At 26.7% G+C, this 23,345-nt stretch overlaps 1 protein-coding gene across 5 annotated transcripts in view; it reads right to left on the bottom strand.

Moving 5' to 3' along the window:
* Positions 1-1,894: 1,894 nt before the first annotated feature.
* LOC136071815 (D-2-hydroxyglutarate dehydrogenase, mitochondrial-like) overlaps positions 1,895-23,345 on the bottom strand; it is a 50,028-nt gene continuing 28,577 nt past the window's right edge. For all 5 annotated transcript variants that reach the window (XM_065797231.1, XM_065797235.1, XM_065797232.1 and 2 more), the window contains 13 exons: positions 15,966-16,046; positions 14,607-14,706; positions 12,989-13,082; positions 12,785-12,842; positions 12,373-12,461; positions 9,163-9,256; positions 8,926-9,056; positions 8,394-8,471; positions 8,187-8,258; positions 7,745-7,853; positions 3,253-3,336; positions 2,948-3,075; positions 1,895-2,688 (listed from right to left, as the gene is read on the bottom strand). In XM_065797231.1, coding sequence (XP_065653303.1) covers positions 2,650-2,688; positions 2,948-3,075; positions 3,253-3,336; positions 7,745-7,853; positions 8,187-8,258; positions 8,394-8,471; positions 8,926-9,056; positions 9,163-9,256; positions 12,373-12,461; positions 12,785-12,842; positions 12,989-13,082; positions 14,607-14,706; positions 15,966-16,046 — 1,157 coding nt within the window. In that variant the 3' untranslated portion in view covers positions 1,895-2,649. The remainder of the gene's footprint in view (positions 2,689-2,947; positions 3,076-3,252; positions 3,337-7,744; positions 7,854-8,186; positions 8,259-8,393; positions 8,472-8,925; positions 9,057-9,162; positions 9,257-12,372; positions 12,462-12,784; positions 12,843-12,988; positions 13,083-14,606; positions 14,707-15,965; positions 16,047-23,345) is intronic.

Here is a 23,345-nt window from a genome sequence, read left to right on the forward strand (position 1 = left end):
TTTTTTTGATATATAGAACACAATTTGGTGTCAGACAAAATCAATTTTTTAAATTGTTATTTTGTGATGCACCCTAGTAACCATATTTAAACCTTTCCGTAAACTGACCTTGATGCTGACCCTGTCCAAGCCCTCAGTTAATGTAGTAGCACTCCCTTGTGAGTCAGGCTATTTGATAGTTGATGTATGTACTTTTCGCTCTCTATAAAAGTTGCTTACGGGACATTTTTTTTTTAAAAAAAATGACGCCTATGGGGACAAAGAATTAACGGGTACACAAAAATCTTCCTAATAATGCTAATGTCCCTGAAGTATTCTTTTTTTGTAAAATCTGTCCCTGTAAGTGATGCTATAGGTGTGTGTGTGTATATATATATATATATATATATATATATATATATATATATATATATATATATATATATCTATCTATATATATATTATTATTATTATTATTATTAAATAGGAATACTAATATTAATATATTACTATAAATGAGATCAAAGTATAACACTTACAATTTTTTTCTTTTTAAAATCATTTTCTGGTTTGAAAAACTTTGAGATTTGCTGACTGACAACTTTTCTTTTTTTGTTCATCTTTAGTACCAATTTTTCAACCTTTTTTTTAATTAAGTTCTAAGCAGTTATAACTAATAAGCAAGTCACTAATAAGTATTAAAATATTTTTTCATATAAGTAATAAAGTAAACGTAAATAAAACATAAATCTTATATAATTACAAGTAAAAATTAAATTAAAATGAGTTTTCACTCATCGTTTTTTGACACTAACAGGAAAGGTAAGAGGAAAATAATCCCGTGGGCACGCATAGTATACGTTTTAATTTATCTGAAGAAAAACAACCCGTGCTCACATTAATATGTTTCCCTTCCCCCTATCTCGTTCCCATAGAAAAATGGAAGAGTGAAAACTTACCTTAAAGCATTATATAACCTTAGTTATACTAAAATTAGTAAAATCAGAAATATTAGATATAATCAAATTAAATATTAGTAATTATAAAAGCTCTAAAAGAAATAAGGAAATCTAGAACATAATGGGGTCTGATACACCAGTGCAAATCTTGAGATTTTAATAAAATAGAAAATTAAACTTTCGCGGAACCTATATTTTAGTAATCTAAATTTTTGTGCTTAGAGTAATTAAGTAAAATATTCAATGAATGTGTTTAACAAATTTATTGATAAATTCAAATTTTAAACTATTAAAAAACATTTTTTAACAAACTCAAATCAATATTGGTGAAAGAGTTCATTGTGCTTAGATACAAACTAATTTCCAAATAATACAATTTATCAGTAAATTAGTTGCCAAATTTACAGTTGCCAGGTTGTTAAATCTTTTGTCACTCATTAAACCAGGGTTTTATCTGTAGTGCCATGAAAAAAGACATGGATGTTCAGGAAGATGCACAATTGACAAAAGGTAGCAGATAACAATGAAATCATTGTTATCTGCTCGATTCATATTGTCAATCCTGCAAAATTAAACTTTTTTTTAAAACAATTTGATTTCAAGTTATAGTAAATAAGTCTTATAGTAAATAATCTACTTTACAACTCTGAAAAATAAATATCATGGTCATTGTCATTGTACATTTTATTCAAAAACTTTTTCCTTCCTAACTCAGTTTCATTTAATTACTTTTAGTAAAAATGATTTCATTGTCAAATAAGCTGCAAAACTAGGTTGGTGGAATGTATTTTTGATAAGTATAATGATGAAATACAAAATCTCAAGATATATAGCATAGAAATAAAGTTGATGAAATGAATGAAAATGAAATATGTTGCTTGAGATTAACTTTTTCATTAGAACTAATTTTGGTAGTCTTAATAGTTAAACCTTTTTGCGTAGCGAAGAAAAAACTCTTTTAAAAATTGTTTGTCTTTATTTCAAAATCAACATACACACCAGGTTATTGTTACTATTATCATATCCTATTAAAGAAGACTTAGAAGACATTATTGCTACATTAGTGCTTTAAGATGTAATTTTTTGGAATGTTAATATAGAACAACAAGCTAATAACAATTTTTAATAATAACTGCTATTTAAAATATGAAAAAAATGACTGCTAATAACAAATTGAAATTCAAAATTAAAAAAAAAAAAAATTTTAAATAACTTTTTCATTTTAAAACTATAACTACAAATTTTTATCAAAATAAAAAAAAAAGAGTTTTATAAACAATTGAGTTACAAAAACAAAATATGCAAACATATATATTAGATTTGTACAAATTACTTGAGATTTGTAAACTAACAAATAAATGCAAAAATTCTTATTAGAACTTATTACATATCTGTAAAAAATTAAAACATTATTATATATATTATGTATTGTTGTTACTAATTTGATGTTACTATGCTATATCTGTATACATATATAATCATATATAAAAAAATGTGAATATATATTTAATAATAAAATCTTGTTTTATTGAACTTTTTGCATTGATATATATATTATTTACTTAAAAAAAATTGACAAAATAATAAAGTTAAAACAAGAAATCAAAAAATTCAAAAATTTTTTTTTATTTAAATGACACATTTATATTTCTGAAAATTCAAAAGAAAAAAAAAAAAAAAAAAATCTATTAAATATACTGTTACTTTACCATCATAATTTTGGAATCACTTTATATGGATTAAGAATTCCCTAAACAACAACAAAAAATCAATGATAATTAAAAAAAATTTATGTTCTTAACTTTTTAACTAAGAATTAATAAAAAACTAATAAAACAGTAAAACATTTATTGTTGTTTTTTAATTACTAATTGAAAATAAAAGCTCAGTAAATTTAGTCATGCAAACATTTTAATTAATATTGGTTAAGAAACTTTGAATTTGAAATTTGTAAATGATAAATTGTAAATGTAAAATATTAACTCAAAGAATATTATGAAAAGACATACTTTTGGATCCATTAAGTTTTTTAAGTTACGCATTAATGTTATTGCACCATTTGATCGTGAATAATGCATGTGCTTTGACTTTTTAAACCCAATTCCGTGTTCTGCACTGATACTTCCTTTGTGTAAAGCTGGTAAAATCAAAAGACTTTAATAAATATTAGAATAAAAAATAAATAAAAACTGTTATAATTATTGTGATTTATTGTTATAATTATAATGAATAAAAACAAAAATAATTTTTTAACCTACCGGGTAAAATACATAATATATTTTAGAAAACATTAAATTGAATTAAAAAAACTAACCTGTGTATTCAAAAATGATAGGTTCAATTTGTGACAATAACTCTTTGTCATAAGTAGGCGCCACAACATTTAAATGGAGATTTCCTAAACACACACACACACACACACACATATATAGATATATATACATACATACATACATACATACATACGTACGCATACAATTATTACCATAACTATTTTTTACTGTCTTTACCTACCCCAAAACTGTAGGGGGCACTACAGTTAAGGAGGCTATTTTTATATTTAAACTATTTTTACAACTGTTTCTTAACCCATTTGCTGCAAATTACAGGCCTCAAGGAACAAGACTGCTGCACAAAGATATACAATTTGAGGATTGTACTACTAGGGATGTGCTGAGAAATTTAATTTAGAACTTCTTGTTCAAAAAACAGTATCTCTAACAATATTATATAACATTACTCAGGCTTATTTCCAACAGCACCAGCAAAATCACATATAGTAGCAAACAAGTTTATCACCAAGAAATAATCAAGAAAATGAACTTAGAAGTTTTAATGAAGCTGAAAATTTTAAATTCTGTGATATTATAATGAAGGTTAGAATTGAAAAACTATTACTTTTAAGTAAATGTGATGGATATATTGTTTTATTATCACAAGATTTCATTCAAAGAACTGGAATACCATAGTGAGAAACCTTTTAATTGAATAATCTAAATTATCTTTATGTATTAATGTATGCAGCATTTTATATGGATTTACAGTGTTTTCATTACTTTTACAGAATAAGAGTAATAGTCAAATTTTCTGTTTTATATGCAATTAGTTTTTTAAAAACATAGAAATGACTTTAATTTTTATTAACTTATGATTGAAATAGTTTATGAAATATTTATTAAAAAAATTGTGACATTTAATAGATAAATTTAAGGTCATGCTCAAGATAACTTGGGGAAGCTTGCAAGCTCCCTGCTGTAATGGTAAAATGTATTGTGCATAACCAGTATATTTTGTAAATAAAAATTCGTTTACAAAAAATCTTAAAAAGCTGAGATCGCTATAGCTAAAATTACTTATCAAATTATCTTGTCTAAATAAATCCAAAATCTAAAAAGCAAGACAAAATATAAATCTAGTGATGCATGTTTTTTGTAAAGAAACTCTAATAGCTTTGAAAACAAACCCAGTTATAAATCAGGAACAAGTTAAAGAATGCTTTACTACAAACTTTTGTTGATGCATGAAAAATTGTAAATGTAAGAAGAATGTCTGATGATGTATGATTTAGATTGCAAGTGGTCATTTAAAATGCTAAAGATTGTCTGCAACAATTATTGAAAATAGTATTAATACTGTTGCAAAAACTTTTATTATGACAACACTAGATGTAATGTCTTTTACAAATTAAAAAGTTTAATAGACTTTACCAAAAACCAGTCAACCAGTTCTCAAAACCACAAGATCATCTCTAATCCTTCAGAGTAAACCTTTGGTAAATTAAGTATCAGTGTATTGGTTTATTATTGTATTGGTGGGACATGTTTTATTAAATGTTTTAATTTATTTATAATTATTAATTTTTGAATAACTATTAGCAATATAAACATAATTACTTAAGTTTGCTGCTGACAAAAATTTATATCATGCTAAATTACTACTAAGATTTGATGCGTACTTTTCTGAATGCTCAGATAATAATCATTCTTTTCATGGATGTAATTAAAAACTGAAGAAAAGAGTGTGATATACTAAATTAGAAGGGTCTATGAAACAAGACCACAATTTAGGGTTTTTATATTGCTGAACACATTGGTCACAAAACCGAATTCACTGAGGACTTATTTTTTATTTTGTTTATTAGTTACTTGAAAAAAATGAATGAAAAAAATACTGAAGCCAACTAAAAAACTTTAAGAGATTTAAAGCATTCTGGTGAAAAAATCTATTTCTGTTATATTTGTCTTAACTTTACATTAGGCTGATTGTTTTTTTAATTTTCTAAAAACATTGTTTTGTATGGGTAATGACTGAAAAAATTAAAAAACAAACATTTTTGTAAGCAAAAAAATATATTTAAATTTGTATTTACATATCACTTTTTGGAAATCCGGAAAAACCTAAAGTTAAAAGAAATATATGGAATTCCAGATATATCCAGAAAAAATAATCCCTCTTTAATACTATATTTTACTGTTATGATTTGTTGAAAATTAGTATCTAAATGTTTTAATTTAATAAACCAAATACATTTTTATCATGCTCTTTAAAAAACAAACATTTTTAAAAATACATGTTTTTTTAAATCAAAATAATCGATCACACTTTTGATACAATTCAATATGACAAATTCAAGTTAATATATTTAACTAACCAGTGATGTTCATTAATAAAAGAAATTAATCTTTAGATAATGAAATCATTTTTTTACCTAATGTTTGGTTAATTGTTCTACAGAATTTAGGAATCCCACAGTAATGATAAATGGTTGAGAGATTACATGAGATAATTCACACACAAAAAAAACTTAAAGGGTTGAAAGATAACATGAGATAATTCATACACAGAAAAAACTTAAATGGTTGAGAGATTACATAAGATAATATTTACACACAAAAAAAATTTAAATTGCTTTACACACTTTTGATTATTTTTTCATTTTTTGATTATGATTTGAGTAATATGAGTAAAATCCAGCATTAAAATTTTTATTTTTTGTTAAATGTAAAATAAAAATCATTATCAATAATAAATTCATTCATGGTTCCTTTTTTATTATGATTCATCATCAAAACTATGGTTCCTCTGTCATCATGATTCATCATCAAATTCATGGTTCCTGAATTTTGACAAAATCTTCCACTTATCAGTTGCAACTTCTTTAAGTTTGTATTGGTGCAATCAATAATTTATTTTATTTTAATTTTGTTTTGTTTTATATTTTACAAAGTTCAAATGAACATACATGAATTTCTTAGCAACTTTTCTAGCTAAAGTTCTATACAAACTCTTATGAGGTGTTAGTTTATTGTTTTTCTAATTCACAACATAATATTGTATTGTTTTTTGAGGTGATTAAAAGCAACAGAATTTTCTAGGACACCCATTTTTAGCATTACCAGAGGTTAAATTAAAATAAATATCTCATTTTTGTTTTTATTTTATTTCAAGTTTTTACAACCCCTAAAAAAAATTGAATTTAACTGACTAACACAACCACTTAAAAGAGACCTTGGCATCCACATCTCTAATGATCCTAAATTCAAAACCCAATCTCTTATAGCGGCCTATGAAGTTGAGAAAATACTTGGTTTACCAAAACATACCTTTATAACCAAAAAACTATGGAAAAAACTTTACACCACTTATTTATGCCCTCGGTTTGAATTTGGCATTACCAAATGAAGCTCTAATCTCCGGAAAGATATTGATTTATTAAAATGAGTTCAGTTCAGAGTCATGCAACAAAATTCTCATATGAGAGTTAAACTATAAAACGATCTTGCCACAGAACACAGTGGAAGTGCATTTAACCAGGAAGTTCACGTCTCCTTCCTTATTATGATGCAAAATAATGTCTAGAGTTCCTTTCGAGCCTGGATCTCCTGCTTTTAAAGCAAGCGCTCTAACCACTGTGCCACAGCCGCACAATATAATATATAAATATATACATATATACATATATACATATATATATATATATACATATATATATATATACATATATATACATATACATATATATATATATATATATATATATATATATATATATATATATATATATATATATTTATATATATATACACATATATATATATATATATATATATATATATATATATATATATATATATATATATATATATTTATATATATATATACACATACACACACACACTAGAAATATAGATTTGCAAACTATCAAAGAACTATATATTTTCTTTATAATTATTAAGTATAATCCATTTACGTTAATAAAATTTCTTAGATGATTAAAAAAAAAAAAAATAAGGAATAATTAAGGAGAGCAGTTAAATTTTAACTATTTTTAAGGTTATTTAAGGACTTTTAAGGAAATTTTTTTTAAAGGATATTTAAGATCTTTAAGGAGGGAAAACCTGTAACTGTTTTTATTATTATTATTATTATTTTTAACTGTTTAAAATAATTGTTTAAACAGGCTTTCTTTTAAAATTTTTCAAGTGAAAATTAACAATATTTAATATTAACAAATTTTGATTAAATATTATTGACAATACTAAATGATACACGGTTTGACACTTTAAAAATAAATTTATTGACATCAAAACTCTGACATACTTTGGTATGAAATGCATAATTTTAAGTTTCATAGAATATTCTTAGATACTGAAGTTTATTGTGTCAGTAAAAGCAAAACTGAAAACTAATGTGTTAATAATGATGGTAATTAAAAAAAAAAAATTAATTTAGAATGCTAGAAAGCTAAATTTAACTCTTTGATTAAAAATCGCATTTTACAATAAAGAAAATAAATAAATTCTCACCATCTCCAAAATGACCATATCCAACTATTCTCTTTGTACGATTTGAAAATTTTTCTTTAAGTATATTTACAATATTGTATAATGAATTCACTGGAAGAGATATATCATACTAGAAAAATAAAAAAAATTAAACATTCTTTTGCTTGTTTCATGACTTAAAATATTTTTTCTAAGTTAATAAATTACTCTTAATTACTCTGAACCTTTTTTAAATAAACCTTAAGAACTGTGTTAGCTAATCAGGCAAGTTAGTTAACAAGTCAGGTTAGTGTTGCAGTGGAATTGTTGTAGTAGATTTTGCTAACTCTACTCAGTTTATAAATAACAATGAAAAAAGTAAATACAGAAGAAAGATGGGACAAAACATTTAGTTTTGCAAGTTTGCACAAACTAAAAATAATTTCTGACTCATCTTCAAGTTTGAATGGAAAGCTAATAATACCTTAAAACAACCATCTCCATCAAGAAGTAAAGCTACAGCAATATTTTCACGTATCTCCCACAACTCTTTAATCTAAAATCAAATTGAAGCAATTTTATTTATAGATTAAAAAAAAAAATTTACAACACAAAGTTACATAACAGCATAATAAAATAAGCATCATTGAATAATAAAATAATACCATTGTTAAATAAAAACATACAACACCTTAGAAGGTTCAGTGGCTAACGTTCCATCTAAAACAATTTTTTTATCCATTATATAATCCAAAAATGTATTTAATTTCTAAATGAAGAAAAACAAAAACTATTTCAAATTAAATGCTTTACAGCTACATCATCATCATCATCATCATCATCATCATCATCATCATCATCATCATCATCATCATCATCATCATCATCATCATCATCATCATCATCATCATCATCATCATCATCATCATCATCATCATCATCATCATCATCATCATCATCATCATCATCATCATCAATAACAACATCAACAACAACGACATCAACAACAACAGCTTTAACAACAACATTATCATCATACTACTACTACTACTACTACTACTACTACTACTACTGCTGCTGCTGCTGCTGCTGCTGCTGCTGCTGCTGCTGCTGCTGCTGCTGCTGCTGCTGCTGCTGCTGCTGCTAATATTAATAACAATTACAAAAATAACCAAATTCAACAATCAGAATAACAATAACTACTGTAGTTTAAAAACACTAACCTCTGTATCATGTTCAAAATTAGAACCTGATGTTTCCACGAGAACATAAAATGGAAATTCTGGTATTGGAATTCTTAACTTCAAATTTTCATGGACAGATAATGCACACGATTGATCAAAAAATTCAAAAGCTAATAATAAACATACAGATAAAATTAAAAATTTAGCTTAACTTTTTTAATTTACTAAACACCATGTTTAAATAATAAATCTCATCTTCCTTATGTAACAAACTACCTGAAAGTATTTCTCCCAACATTGACTTGGCAGCTAGATAAACATTTTGAATTTCTTCAAAAGAATTAATACCCAACAAGGCAAGATTAACAGACTAAATAAAAATTGAAAAAGATGAAACTGGCTGAACTCAACTAAGTTTGATGTTTGATGAGATAACTTTTTCTTTTAACATATGCCATTACAACCTCAATATTTTCTTTTTTTTAAAACAGAAACTTATATTATTTTATTATTCTGATTCACTCCCAACAAGGCTGCAAGCAACCACTAGTAAGTTGGGAGTTACTTGAAAAAAGAGTTATATAGCAAGGAATTAATTGACAGAAGACTTGAAAAGTTGTAGGTTGTATGTGTCAGAAAAACATGAAGGTGGTAAAAGATACAGTAAAAAAATTAGACATAAGTGAATGACAAGTCAAATGAGAATGAGATTTAGTTGATGGAACTAGAGATGATAGCTCCTTTGAGCAGCGACCATAATAGTATTTGTAGAAAAGAGAAAGAGATGCAACTTTACAACAATAGGATAGAGACTTTAGCATAACCGGTCCAACTACATTTACAATGCGTTTTTGGACCTTATCTAGAAGTTAAAGAGTTTCATTAAAAAAGCCAGCCCAAATATGACAACAATATTCCATACAGAGACAATTAAGAGATTTTTAGAGGTAGAGAATGAAATCAGGAAAAAGAATATGGCAATCACAACAAAAAGAAGCAACCTTAGTGGATGCTAATTTAGCAATTGATTGTATATATGGTTTTCATGAAAGGTCATATGTATAGGTATATATATAAGGTATATATAGCCCATGAAAGCTTAGTAATCCAAGAAGACATAAAAAAGAGGACTAAGTGAGAGGGTCGTCATTCATTAATATTCATTAATATATGAACAGTATTACGATAGTTATTTGCAGTAAATAACTGAGTTATGTTAGAGTTGAAATTTACAAGCCTCTGCAAGCCCCAATATGTTACAAAAGTGAGATTAGATTCAAGATTGGCTGCCTGTTCTTAGCAATCAAAAAGAGAAGACTTGTCAGGTGTATAGAGTTGAGTTATAAGCAAAAAGAGCTACTTTAGATGTAAGGTTGTTGGAAAGATTATCAATGTCAATAAAAAACAAAACACGTCCAAGAATAGAACCTTGACATATCTCAGAAGTTACTAAAAATGAAGAAGAGTTTTGGCCTTCATGAACAACTTTAATTTAGTGATTAGAAAGAAACAACTTGATAATCTCAAAAACTTTCCTAGAGACACCATATGAAAGAGGCTAAATGGAGAAGACCATCATGCTGAACTTTGTCAATATGTCAAGAGCAACAGCCCTAGCCTCTCCACCTCTACCTAATGCACAATTAAATCTTTACAGCCACAACAGTTGAAAGTCTGCGGTAGAGCAATGGGATCGAAAACCATATTGATTGTCTAAGAAATTTGAAATTTGTTGATCAAAAACTCAAAGACCTTGCTAATAACAGACTGATAAAACAATAACTGGAGAGGTCAAAATGTTTACCTGAGTTTTTGAATATTGGAACAACAGATCCAATTTTTAAAAAAATTCCCTACCTTCCATTTAAACAGGTTAACAATGGGTTAACCTGTTTAATTGGAATGGAGGGAAGTAAATGACCATTAGATTCAAGAGTCAAATTTGATCTGTGCAAGAGTTTGCGAGAGATAAGATCGACCCTTATTCATCAAAATCATCATTACCATCATCATCACCATCATGATCATCATCATAACTATCACCATCTTTATCAGGCTTAAGCTTTTCTCTTTTATGCTGTTTCTCTAACTATGGTCAAAATGAGCTATCATTTCTATTACGATAAACTCATTCTTGCTTGGCTTCTTATTCAACAAGTTGCATCCTTTAACTGTATCTGTCCTTACATGCTATAAAAACTTTTATTATTCCAGTTTTTTTCCTTGCACATCAAAAAAACCTTTTAACTTTTACCCATCTTCATTTTTCCCTTTTTTATGCAACCTACAACTTTGTAAGTCTTCAGTTAACCGTTTCCTAGCTTTTTAATCTACCCCCTATTTATATACCTATTTATACTTATATACCCCTATTTATATTTTAATATACCCCCCTATATTACCCCCTGTAAATCATAACTTAATAGTGGTTGCTTGCAACCTTGTTGGAAGTAAACTAGAATTAAAAAAATATATAAATATATGCCAGTATTTAATAAATAATAAATGTAAGTATTAAACTATAATATATTAAGTATTATAAATTTTTTTTTGTTCTTGAGTCAACTAAACCTTGTATGATCAACCTTGTATGACCAACAGAACCTTGTAAACCAAGGTTCTGTTTTAAAATTCATCTCATTGAAGTTGCAGATAATCCAAGTTGCAGTACCTGGTGTATAACTGACTTTTTTAGACTTTAATTAACACTATCCTTCACTATGGCAGTATTTGATGCTGACTTCACTGGATGGAGATGAATTAGTGTCTTTAAAATGAGCCCTGAATCAGTAAATTTAATTTGTTGGACAATAGTCAATACATTTGTCACAGACAGCTATTTTTCATAATACAATTTCACACGCTGTATGCCTTCTTGGTTTTGAGACAACATAACAAAAAGGCGAATAAAATATAATTTTATCAGAAATTGAAACAAGTTTGAACAATTACAAAAAATATAGCATAAATATGTTATAATGGCGCACCCTGTATTTACCCTTTTATTGATTTATTGTTGACAAATAAATCCTTTACAAATAAAAATCTCTAATCTTATTAAATAAAAAAAAGCTGTATTGTGTAAATAATAAAAAAAGATTTTGACACTTGATATCAAAGCATATTAAGCACAACAACTGATATATTAAAATAGAAATAAATGAACTATACAATTTGAAATAAATCTCACATTATCTTAAACTTTGCAGTAATAAACAGGAAAAATGAAAATAAAATTAAATTTAAACTTAAATTCATTTTTTTGTAGTTTTTGTACTAACTTTGTACAAACTCTCAAAAATTAATTTATAGTAGTTAACTAGAAAAAAATTTTTTATCATAAAATGCAAAAGCTGTAAAAAATTTTTCTTTTTATTTTTAATTTAGAATAAAATGAACACTGCAAAATGAAAATTGGTAGACAAAATAATTAGAAAATTTTATAATGCTGGTAAGAGTTTATGAGCTAATAAGTTAAACTTATACCTTTGGTCTGGGTGGACAAGCTAACGAGACACCAGTAACTAATCCTAACGTACCCTCAGATCCAATAAACAACTGCTTAAGATCATATCCTTAAATTAAATTTTTTTTAAATATTTAATTACCAATAAAAAATTAAAAAAAAAAAATATTCAAAAAATAATCAAAATAGTTTGTATTTCAATATATTATATTTAAACAAATTCTAAAATTCTAAAACAAAAACTAAAATGTAATATATAGTAATAATTAGTAATGATAAATATAATGAATAATGAAAAGCATTAGTGTAAAGAAAAAATATAATTCAAAAAATAATTAAAATATATATAATTTTAAGATCAAACCAATGATGCGTAAAAAACTAATTAATAGGAAAAATAAAGCTTTTCATAAGCATAGCTTTAATCATTACCGGTATTATCTTTTTTGAGGGTTGATAAACAATCTAAAATTGTGCCATCAGCCAACACCTTAAATCAAAATTTAAACATTTTTGTGTTAATATTAATATATTTACAATTTTAATTTTTACTGTTTTTATTTAATAAAAACTACTTTATTCATCAATCAAATTTTGTTCTTTATTGTGCAAAAAAATTAAATATTAACAACATACAGCTTCAACACCAAGAACGGAGGAGTGCAAAGACCCATATCTCAAAAAGCGAAGCCCACCTGCATTTGTAGAAACATTGCCACCAATGAAACAGCTATAGATATATAGATATATATATAAAAGCATACTTAGATTGATATTCTAATGTCATATATATTTTGGGAGATGTGGGGGCTACAAGTACATACTACTGATATAGAAAGAACATGCAAGGGGGTTGCTGATACATTGACTAAGTGCTTGAGGCATACAATAATTTTTGTATTATTCTTTGATTTTTTTTTTCTTTCGCAAAAAAACCTTATGGATTTAATTTGGCTAAAAAAGTTGGTAAATCTATATTTATAAGAGCTATTGTATAATTATAAAGCACATTAATTTTACAATCAAATTATGATAACATTTTACACTTAATATATGAAAAGTATAAATAATTATATGTTCTATACAGGCTTGGTCGGGACACAGGTGTGATTATACTCTATATCTGACCATGCATATAATATTTAGTTGTGACAACATGACAATGACCTTTTAGATATTTTTAAAACATTTCAAAAACCGCAAAAAAAAAAACTTAACTTGAAGGGAGACAACTACTATTTTAGAAATTATAATAAAAGTTAGTATAGTTTTTCTTTGTATTTAAGTTTTTAAATAGCATTTTTTTTTAAATATGATTTTCATGCAACTTTAAGTTTTTCAAATCTCATATTTTCATAAATATTAAACTTTATGACTTGAATTTTTTTGGAAACATTCTTCAAACATATACCTAAAAACTGAACAGAAAGAAATTAATGAATCATTATTTGATTTCTCTTATTTCAATTTTTTATTTGGATAGAGGGTTTCAAAAGTGTATTTTTTTACGTTGGCCGCCATTATGAATTTTTAAGCCTGTCTATAGATTTTTTTTCCTGCTCATTACCTTTATATATATGCAATATATCATTGTACTAAATTTCATATTATATGCATAAGTTGTTTTAAAACTATTGTGTCCAAAAATGCTGAAAAAATGTCCATTTTGTTATAAAATTATACTTTTTAAATTCGTCCTTATTTCTAGTATTGAAAAATTGATATTAGAATGATTCGCTATCACTATAAAAGAAAAAAGTTTTTTTCCAGGGGTACCAACTTATATATATAAAATGTCGAATGCTGTGGCCAGTCTCTGCAAATAAAAGGTTTATGAAGGTTGTGGTCAGTCTCTGCAAAGAAATAATTTATGAATGCCATGACCAGTCTCTGCAAACTAAAGGTTTATGAATGCTGTGGCCAGTCTCTGCAAACATAAAGTTTATGAATACTGTGGCCAGTCTTTGCAAATAATTTCAAAGACTAATTTGATTAAAGATGAGTAACAAATATGATTAAAAATAGTTTTAAAAACATTTTCTGTCCTAACATCCTAAGTGAATTTGTTGTTTCTTACAATGGAACATACCTAATTATGCTTCTATGCAACATTTATTTTATTTATTTAGCTAATTAAAAATTAAGCCATCAACAAAACGCGATAGCCAATGTTTTATATTAAAAAAAAAAGAATAATAAAAACTATATTAATCAAATGTCTTTTAAAAAAGGAAAAAAAAAACTTTATCATTACCTTCCTTTTGCACCAAGATCTAAAGGGACCATTAGTCCATGCTCATACAAATAGTTATCTAATTTTTCCAGAACTATACCAGATTGACACACAACAGTACCTTATAAAAAAATATTTACAACAGTAAAATAGAAAATACAATCTTATCTATAATGTGGAACTAAATTTAGAATGTAAATCTTGTTGTAACAGCAGAAGCTGTTATATAACAATCACATCAAAATATTAACTTGTTTATTTCAGTATTTTTTATCTTACTACTGTGTTTATGTATATATATATATTTTTTAAAGTTGTTAAAAACCTTTGAAAATCAGATGATTCATAAATAAATATAAGGAAAATGAGACATAAATAAATATCATGAAAAAATAGCTTAGAAATGCTAAGTCTGGGTTTCTAAAGAAGCAAAACTATTCATAAACTTTTAAAAACAATAATCTTTTCATATAACTCAAACTATAATTAAATAAAATTATATCAAAAAATCGAAAATAATACTTGTTTTATATAATTTATATTATTAAAAACATGTAAAAATACACCTTTTTTAAATAAAAATCCTTATTTTATATGCAATAAAATCAAAAACAATATTTTTTTTGAAATTTTTATATAATTTTGCTTTTTTTGAGCATCAAGTTGACAAACTTCTGATAAATCATTTTTTCAAAATATTGGGGACCGTGTAAATGTTCAAGGGTCTTGGGAAAACTCTAAAAATATATTTTGTTTAAAATTTCTTAATTTCTTGTAACCTTTTAATTTTATCATATAAAATTAACATTTATTCAGGTAGTTAAGTGTAGTTAAGGGTAGTTATACAATTAAAATTATTAAATTTATGCAACTAAAATTATTAAAAGACAATTTTTAAAATCTGTTTTCAGCCCATCGTATTGCGTATATAAATAACAAGTTAAAAAATACTAATTTATAGTAAAAAATAATTATCTGTTGTTTATTTTATTTATTGATTTAATAAAAAGCAAAAATTCACTTCAAAAGTAATAAAAGAAATCAGTACTTTTTATTATGCATAACAACTAAGTTATGAACATAAGTTTTTGCACAAATAATAAATATATATTATATATATATATTATTTGTGCAAAAACTCATGTACATAACTTAGTTGCCTTTAATGCATAAAAAAAAGTATATATATATATATATATATATATATATATATATATATATATATATATATATATAATTGATTAAAAATTTCAAAAATAGAGTCAAAAAGCCAATTCCATTATTGTTTTCTGTCCGCTCAAAACTTACATAGTGGTTGCTAGCATTGTTGGGAGCAAATTTGTTACAACAACAAATAAAAAAAATAAAAAAAAAGAAAACCTGAAACAGGATCAATACTATTGACTTGGTTCATGAGAGAAAAAGACAAGATGATTTCATCAAAGACAGGGACACTTCCACCTAAAGATAAAAACAAAATCAATAAACATTTTATTGGGGTAATACCCTTTTATCTTTTATTCTTGTTAAAATAAACATAAATATATAAACAACAACATTTTGCCGACTTCATTTCGATGTTTATGGTAAAACTTTTATATGAAATAATTTTGCCGATCTGATAGCGACCTCTTAAAGATTTTTCATTTTTCTTAATCCCGAGGGTTGTATACATACATATATATATATATATATATATATATATATATATATATATATATATATATATATATATATATATATATATATATATATATATATATATATATATATATATATCTACAGTAAGAATATATATTAGACACTTTTTCAAAATATTTCAGTCTAAAATATTATAGGTGTTACGAATATTTAGTTATTTCAAAATATTTTTGTTGGTAGAAACACACTTTCTAAAACTGACCGGCAGAATTTCATTAACAGCAATTTTGATCATTACAGGTGGTTGTAGACTGTTAATCCCCCATTATTTTGTGCGATGTTATTAAGTCTTATGCAAAAAAACAAAAGTTCTATTAGGGAGCAGGAAAATGAAAATGACCCAATAACAAATATAGATGAAACTCATTCTGATTCTGATGAGGAAACTGAATCAGATATAAGAATATGACATAAGATAAATTAATGAATGAATGAATGTTACGATTGATCTGAAATTCATTAAGAAACACATTAAGAAATTCATTAAGAAAAAAAAAAATCTCGAAAAACTTAACTAAAATCTCCCATTAAAAATGATTTCATCTTACAAAAACTAGAATCTGCGTTACATGTGGAAAAGAATGATGCGTTAATTCTTGAGATAAAAAAGAGATAAAGAGAAAAAGAAGCATGATATAGAGAAGCAGCTTTAACAAATGCTAACTTTGCAATGGAACGTATATCCATGAGAGTTCTGTAGTGAACAATAATCCAAAAAGATATAAAAAAGAGGACTCAGTGAGAGGTTTTCTAGTCATTATTATAGGAATGTCGACAGTTTTGCAAGTTGTTTGCAGTTAATAGCTGAGTAAAAATTTATAAGCCACTGCAAGCCTTAATCTTTTACAGAAATGAGATTAAATTCAAGAATAATTGCTTGTTCTAATCAATCAAAAAAAAATGAAGAAGAGTGAAGGCCTTCAAGGATGACTTGACCAAAATGGTTAGAAATGATTTGATAATCCTAATATTCTTCCCAGATAAACCATATGAAGCAAGTTTATGAAGAAGACCAATATGCCAAACTTTATCAAAAGCTTTAGACTTGTAAAGAGCAATTGTCTTTGCCTCGCAGCTTCCATCTAAGCACGATAGAATCTTTCAGTCATAGCGTTTAGCAAGTCACCTGTAGAACGAGAAGATCGAAAACTGTATTGATTGTCTGACAGTAAGTTATATGATTCAAGATGGGTTGTTAAAAGTTTGTTGATCAATGGTAAGAATAGAAATAGGAGTGATTTGAAAAATAGTTGAGGATCAGAATGTTCTTCACAGTTTTAAAAAATAAGAACCACATCCCATTATGCAGTAAGATTCAGTCAAGCACTTTTAAATAGCTAAAAAGAATTGACGAGAGTTTTGAAGAACACTTTAGTAAGACTATGACAGGAATGTTGTCTGAAACACAAGCCGTAGAAGAGTTAAATTAAAATGTTACTTTAGCAATGGAAGCTGGAGTGATTTGAATGTCTAACAATAGGTTAACTTGTTTAACTGGAATAGGAAAAGGAGAATGGACAGAAAATTTATAAGTGGTTATATTTATAAGTGGTTATTTATAAGAATTAAAAAAGTATAGCGAGAAAATTTCGTCGTTATATTTATAAGAATTAGAAAAGTATTTTACAAATGCTTCAGGCATTTTCTTGGGAAAAATAATAAGATCAGTCCCATGAATTAGAAATATTAGACTTACCTTTGTTAATGGTGCTGTTGAAGATTTTTTCAAAGTCTCTAGAGCTTTATGTCTGTGATAAGATTTAGTAAACTGGGAATATAAATGTGAATATTGTGTATTTAGTGGGCAATATGAACTTATACTGAAATAGGAAGTGGTGAGAAATCCAAGTAGAAAAAGCAAGGGTTCAAAGCTGGTTCATTATTTTCATATATATAACACGGTATTATTTGCTTTTTTTAAAATAGAAAAATTCTGATTTACTCCCAACAAGGCTGCAAGCAACCACTATTAAGTTGGGATTTACTAGAAAAAATAACTAGAGTTATAGCTTAAGGAAACAAAAATGCTTACAAAATTGAGAAAATAGTAATTAACTTGATTAATTTATTAAAGATTATTTTAGATTATTTATTTTTAGAGGAACAAATTTAGGCATTTTTTTCTTGATAAAATCAACACTGGCTAAATAGCTATTTATAGCTAAAACTAAGAATTGTTATTTTACTTTGCAAGATTCTGCACTTTGCCTTAACTGCTTTTTTCTTATTTCAAAATTTTGGTTTTAAACTCATACTGTTACATTCTCAAATATACTTTATATTGACTGCTAGCCTTATTTTACATGTTGCAGCATTTCATTATTGATTTTGATAGTACCAGGGGATTCTTTAAAGAAAGCCAAATGATCCTCAATAAGACAACACAATAAGAGATTTTATTTTTTAGTATTAATAAACAAGAAGTTGTTTAACAATAGACCTTTTCGCAATTGAGCGGCAATTATGAATCACGTGACCTAATGTTTTTCTCGGGAGGGCAAAATTATAAACAAACTTGGCAAAACGCTTTTTTTTATTGTTTGTTTAAATATTTTTATTGTTTGTTTAAATATCTAAAAATAGTTTATCTGGAAATATATAATTGAAAATTGTATTTTACCAAGCCACTTGAAAAATAAGAAGATTTTTTGAATTTATCTGTTAAACAGCTTGTTAGTTTTTTAACTGTTCGTGGGCTAAGTACTACTGGACGCAAAGTCGAGCTTGTTGCTAGAGCATTTTCTGCAATGGAATTAAATATAGATGTTATAGCAGACAGCAGAAGAACAGGAAAAAAAACTTAAGCAATCTTATACGGACAAGCTAAAAGCTGCAGATCTAATTGACCCAAACTCTGTTCCAATGGAACATAGAAAAGACTTAGTATCTGAGTGGCCTAGTATAACAATGGGAAATATTTTTTCATATATTCTTAATAAAAAATATTTTGATTCAGAATATATTGGCAAATATAAGGACCAAAAAGCATTTTCATTTTTCGATAGTGGTTTTGTAGGCCCAATAATGCACTTCAGGTTTAAAAAAGATGTTTTATTCGCATATTCTGAAGTGTGTGGTTCGCAAAAAATTCACAAAAAAAGAAAGCTTTGGATTGCCTTTTGTAATAATGATATTCTTTCTGCTTGGTGTTTGTGTTTGAAGTTTGTAATCATGTCATTGCCACCCTTTATAAAATGGAATATGCTAATAACAAAGGTTGGTGTAATCCAACATGCACAGAACAAGCTTGTGTCTGGAATAAGTCTTCTAGAAAACCGTGCTTAATAACTGACCTAGTTGTTAGAAAAAAAATTGCAAATAATGAAAAAAATGATAATAATAAGGAAAACACTAGGATGAAAGCATTGCAAGAATTCGATCCAAGTATCGAAAGTCATCGTGAATTTAATGAACATTCATTTAAAACTTTTTTAAACAACATTCATATATCTGAGCCTTCTGCTGTAATATTTAAATCAAAAATTAAAAAATCTGATGAAAATATTGTAAGTAATCCTGATCTTGAAAAGCTATCATTTGAAATACTTTTAGACCATCCTAACGCTGATGAGTCAACATTAGGCAAAATATTATTAGAAAAAATGGTTTTAACACATGAAACAATTAAAAACGTGGAATATAACACAAGAGATCAAGCTAAAAGCAATACCTGGTTTCAAATGAGAAAGGGGAGGATAACTGCAACTAAACATCACAGAATATATACCAAAGTTAATACTCTTTCTAGAAATACAAGTTCTAAGAAGCCTAAAACAACTCCTCTTGTTGCTGAGATTTTATACCCCCATAAAAAAACATTAGTTACTGCTTCTATCAAATGGGGAATTGATCATGAGCAAGATGCTATAAAAAAATTTTATGCAGAGCATGTATCAAATCACACTGATTTCAAATTTGAAAAAAGAGGTCTCTTTATTTTGTATGACAGACCTTACATTGCTTGCTCCCCAGATGGATTTATGGTATGCAAATGTCATGGTAGAATGTGTTTAGAAGTTAAATGTCCTTTTAAAATTTTTAATAAAACAATCAAAGAAGGAGCTAGTTAATGTAATTTCTTTACAATAAAAAATGATCAAATAACATTAAATAAGTGTCATAAATATTACACACAGATTAATTCCCAAATGGCAATTACAAATTGCAAGTCAGCATATTTTATTGTTTGGACGCTTAAGGACTTATATGTTGAAGTAATCGAATTTGATCAAGAGCTCTGGGATAGGGTGAAAATAAATTTAGATATTTTTTTCAAAACATATGTTTCTCCAGCATTATTACTAATAAAACCTATAACATTCTGTGGAAAATGCGATAAACTTATACTCGAAGATCCAGAAATCAATGTTAAAGAATTTAATGAATTTAGCAGTATTCAATGTGAAGTATGTTGCACTTGGTTTCACTGTTCATGTCAAAATTTAAAAAAAGAAGACTATGAGTTAATAGCAGATCTAGACTGGGTTTGTTGCATATGCTCAATGTCTAGTTTATGTTTAGCTTAAATCTTCAATGGATATTTTATTAAGAGTTGTAGATAAATATGTTGTTTTTATTTAAATTTTTTTAAATTCTTTCTGCATTTTCAAAAGATTTTCAAAAAAAAGTTTTTTCGGGGCTGGTTTGGTTTAAAAAAAAAAAAATTTTTTACACATCTTTCAAACCCTAGTTGATATAAACTCATGTTATAATAATAACCTAAAGTTTGGACAGTGGAACATTATATTATACAATAAAAAAAACTATTTAGTAAACTAAATTTGTTTAATAAACTATTTAGAAACTAATGGTTTTCTTAAGTTATAGCAGCACATACGCGTAGTATATTATTAATAATAGGTAGGTATAATAATGGCTGTGTTATTTTTAAAATGCGGAAATGTTTTATCCTTTTTATTGCTTGCTCCACATAAATACGTACATTAGCAATGTTTGATGTTTCTCGAACTTCTTCTTTTGACATTTAAATTCCTTTAACAGCACTTGGAGGTATACAAAGAGTACACTGTTTATATGCAAGGTCTGTCCTTATTTTAAAGCCACCATCTGCCATAACTTGGTCATAGGGCTCAAGTATATCAAGAAAACCACTATTTCTAACAATAAAAATGTCAGAGGCACGTCCACCATAAAGGGGAGACAGCCATGAAATGGCTCCATTTGGAGTTATTGCTATTAAAAATTTGACTGTTGCATGATGTTTATAGTCACTCCACATACAAGCTTGAACATCAAGAGCACTTGATGTTTCAAAAAATATTTCAGAACAATCTATAATTGTTCTCACTTTTGGATATAATCGCTTAAAACAGTTTGGCATAGTTGCTCGAATTGTATTCCGGCTAGGCCACAAGATTAAGCTGTCCAACTCTTTAGATAACAATATTACCCATGTAATAATAATTTGGGAAACTGTTCCAGCTGATATACAAAAGTGGAAAGCTAAATCTTCAGTTAAAAGACCCAAACGTAATCTCATCATAACTAAAAGAAATTCCTGTTCCAGTGAGATTTTTCTTTTAGGTCCGCTTTTTCTCATAGGAAATAAGTTATTGCTAATAGTATAATCTTCTGTTAAGTGTAGCTGCTCGACGGATTCAACACTGGACATGGTTTTTTGTAATCGATTTGTTCTCTTATTTCCATCCCAGTATTTCATAACTGCTGCTTTGTGCTTGACATAATTGAAAACACTTTGAAACATTTTTGCATTTTGTAAACCTGTAAAAGTCGATACATCTGAGTCCCTAGTAATATGACAAAACTGTAAAGCAGTATATGTTGATAATCTAGTAGGCTCTATACTATTTTTAACACTGTAGCCTGCTTTATTCTTAGACAAAATTGGATTTACAGTGTCTTTTTCTTTGGGAGAGGCGGGTGGGTGTAATAATTCTTTGGGAGAGTCGGAGATGTGTAATAATTTTGCTGCAACTGCATCGCCACTAACATATGGAGTTATTTCGAATGATATTAAGCTTTCTTCGTCTGAAGAAACAATCACAAGATCTGACAACTCTTCAGCTGTAAGTGTATCCGAGTTAGAGTTAATAGATTCAATCATTTTTATCGAAACAGGTTTTACAATGTTGTTCTAATTTTTGGAGTAGGTCTTGATTGTTTTTTTTCCGGAGTACATTGAACATTCATGGTGTATGTCAAAAAGAGTGTTGGGTTAGGATTTTCATAAGTGGGCATGCCATCGACAAAATGATTAGAGCAGATTTTAAAATGTTTAGGTATAACAAAGTGTTTTCGCCCTTTAGAAACTGCATGAATCCATGATTTTCTTATTTTTCCATCAACAGGCAATTTGTGTAAACATAATTTTCCAAATTTAACGTTACTATGTATTTCGTAACGCTCTGGATAACGTTTATCGTTATTGCAAATACCAACTACACAGCGATCATTAACCATAATGTTTTTTTAACTGAGATAGTAAACAGTAAAAACTTAGTAATGAACACAACATGATAATAAATATTCAAACAAAAAGATTAAAACTTAATTAAAAGTTAAGAAAATAACCAAAGTTATATTATACAGAATTATTTTTAAACAATAAGAAAGCAAATAAATTTTTTGCAAAAACTCACTGCTTTAATAAGAATAATTTTTTGGTTTGTCTCTTTAAATATTTTATTGAGGTTTTTTTCGACTTTTATTTTATTTGTGTTTATTTTTGTAAACGTTTATCATTTTTAAAATTACACACCTGATGTATTTTTTCTTATTTGTTATTTATTTGTTATTTACCTGATGTATTATTTCTTATCTTTTTCTTATATGTTTATTATTGGTTTGTTTACATTTTTGCCCTCCCGAGAAAAACATTGCATCATGTGATTCATAATAGCCGCTTAATTACGAAATCTTCTATACTAAAATATGTAACAAATATTTTTTACATGAAAAATATACATATATACTACTTCTATATCTCTTATCCAGCAAATTATGAGTTACAATAATTTAGTCATAAACACAATTAAAATATTAAAACAAAAAAAATAAATATCCTTTAAATATTATTAT

Source organism: Hydra vulgaris, chromosome 05 (assembly GCF_038396675.1).
Source record: "Hydra vulgaris chromosome 05, alternate assembly HydraT2T_AEP".
Taxonomy (NCBI): Eukaryota; Metazoa; Cnidaria; class Hydrozoa; order Anthoathecata; family Hydridae; genus Hydra; species Hydra vulgaris.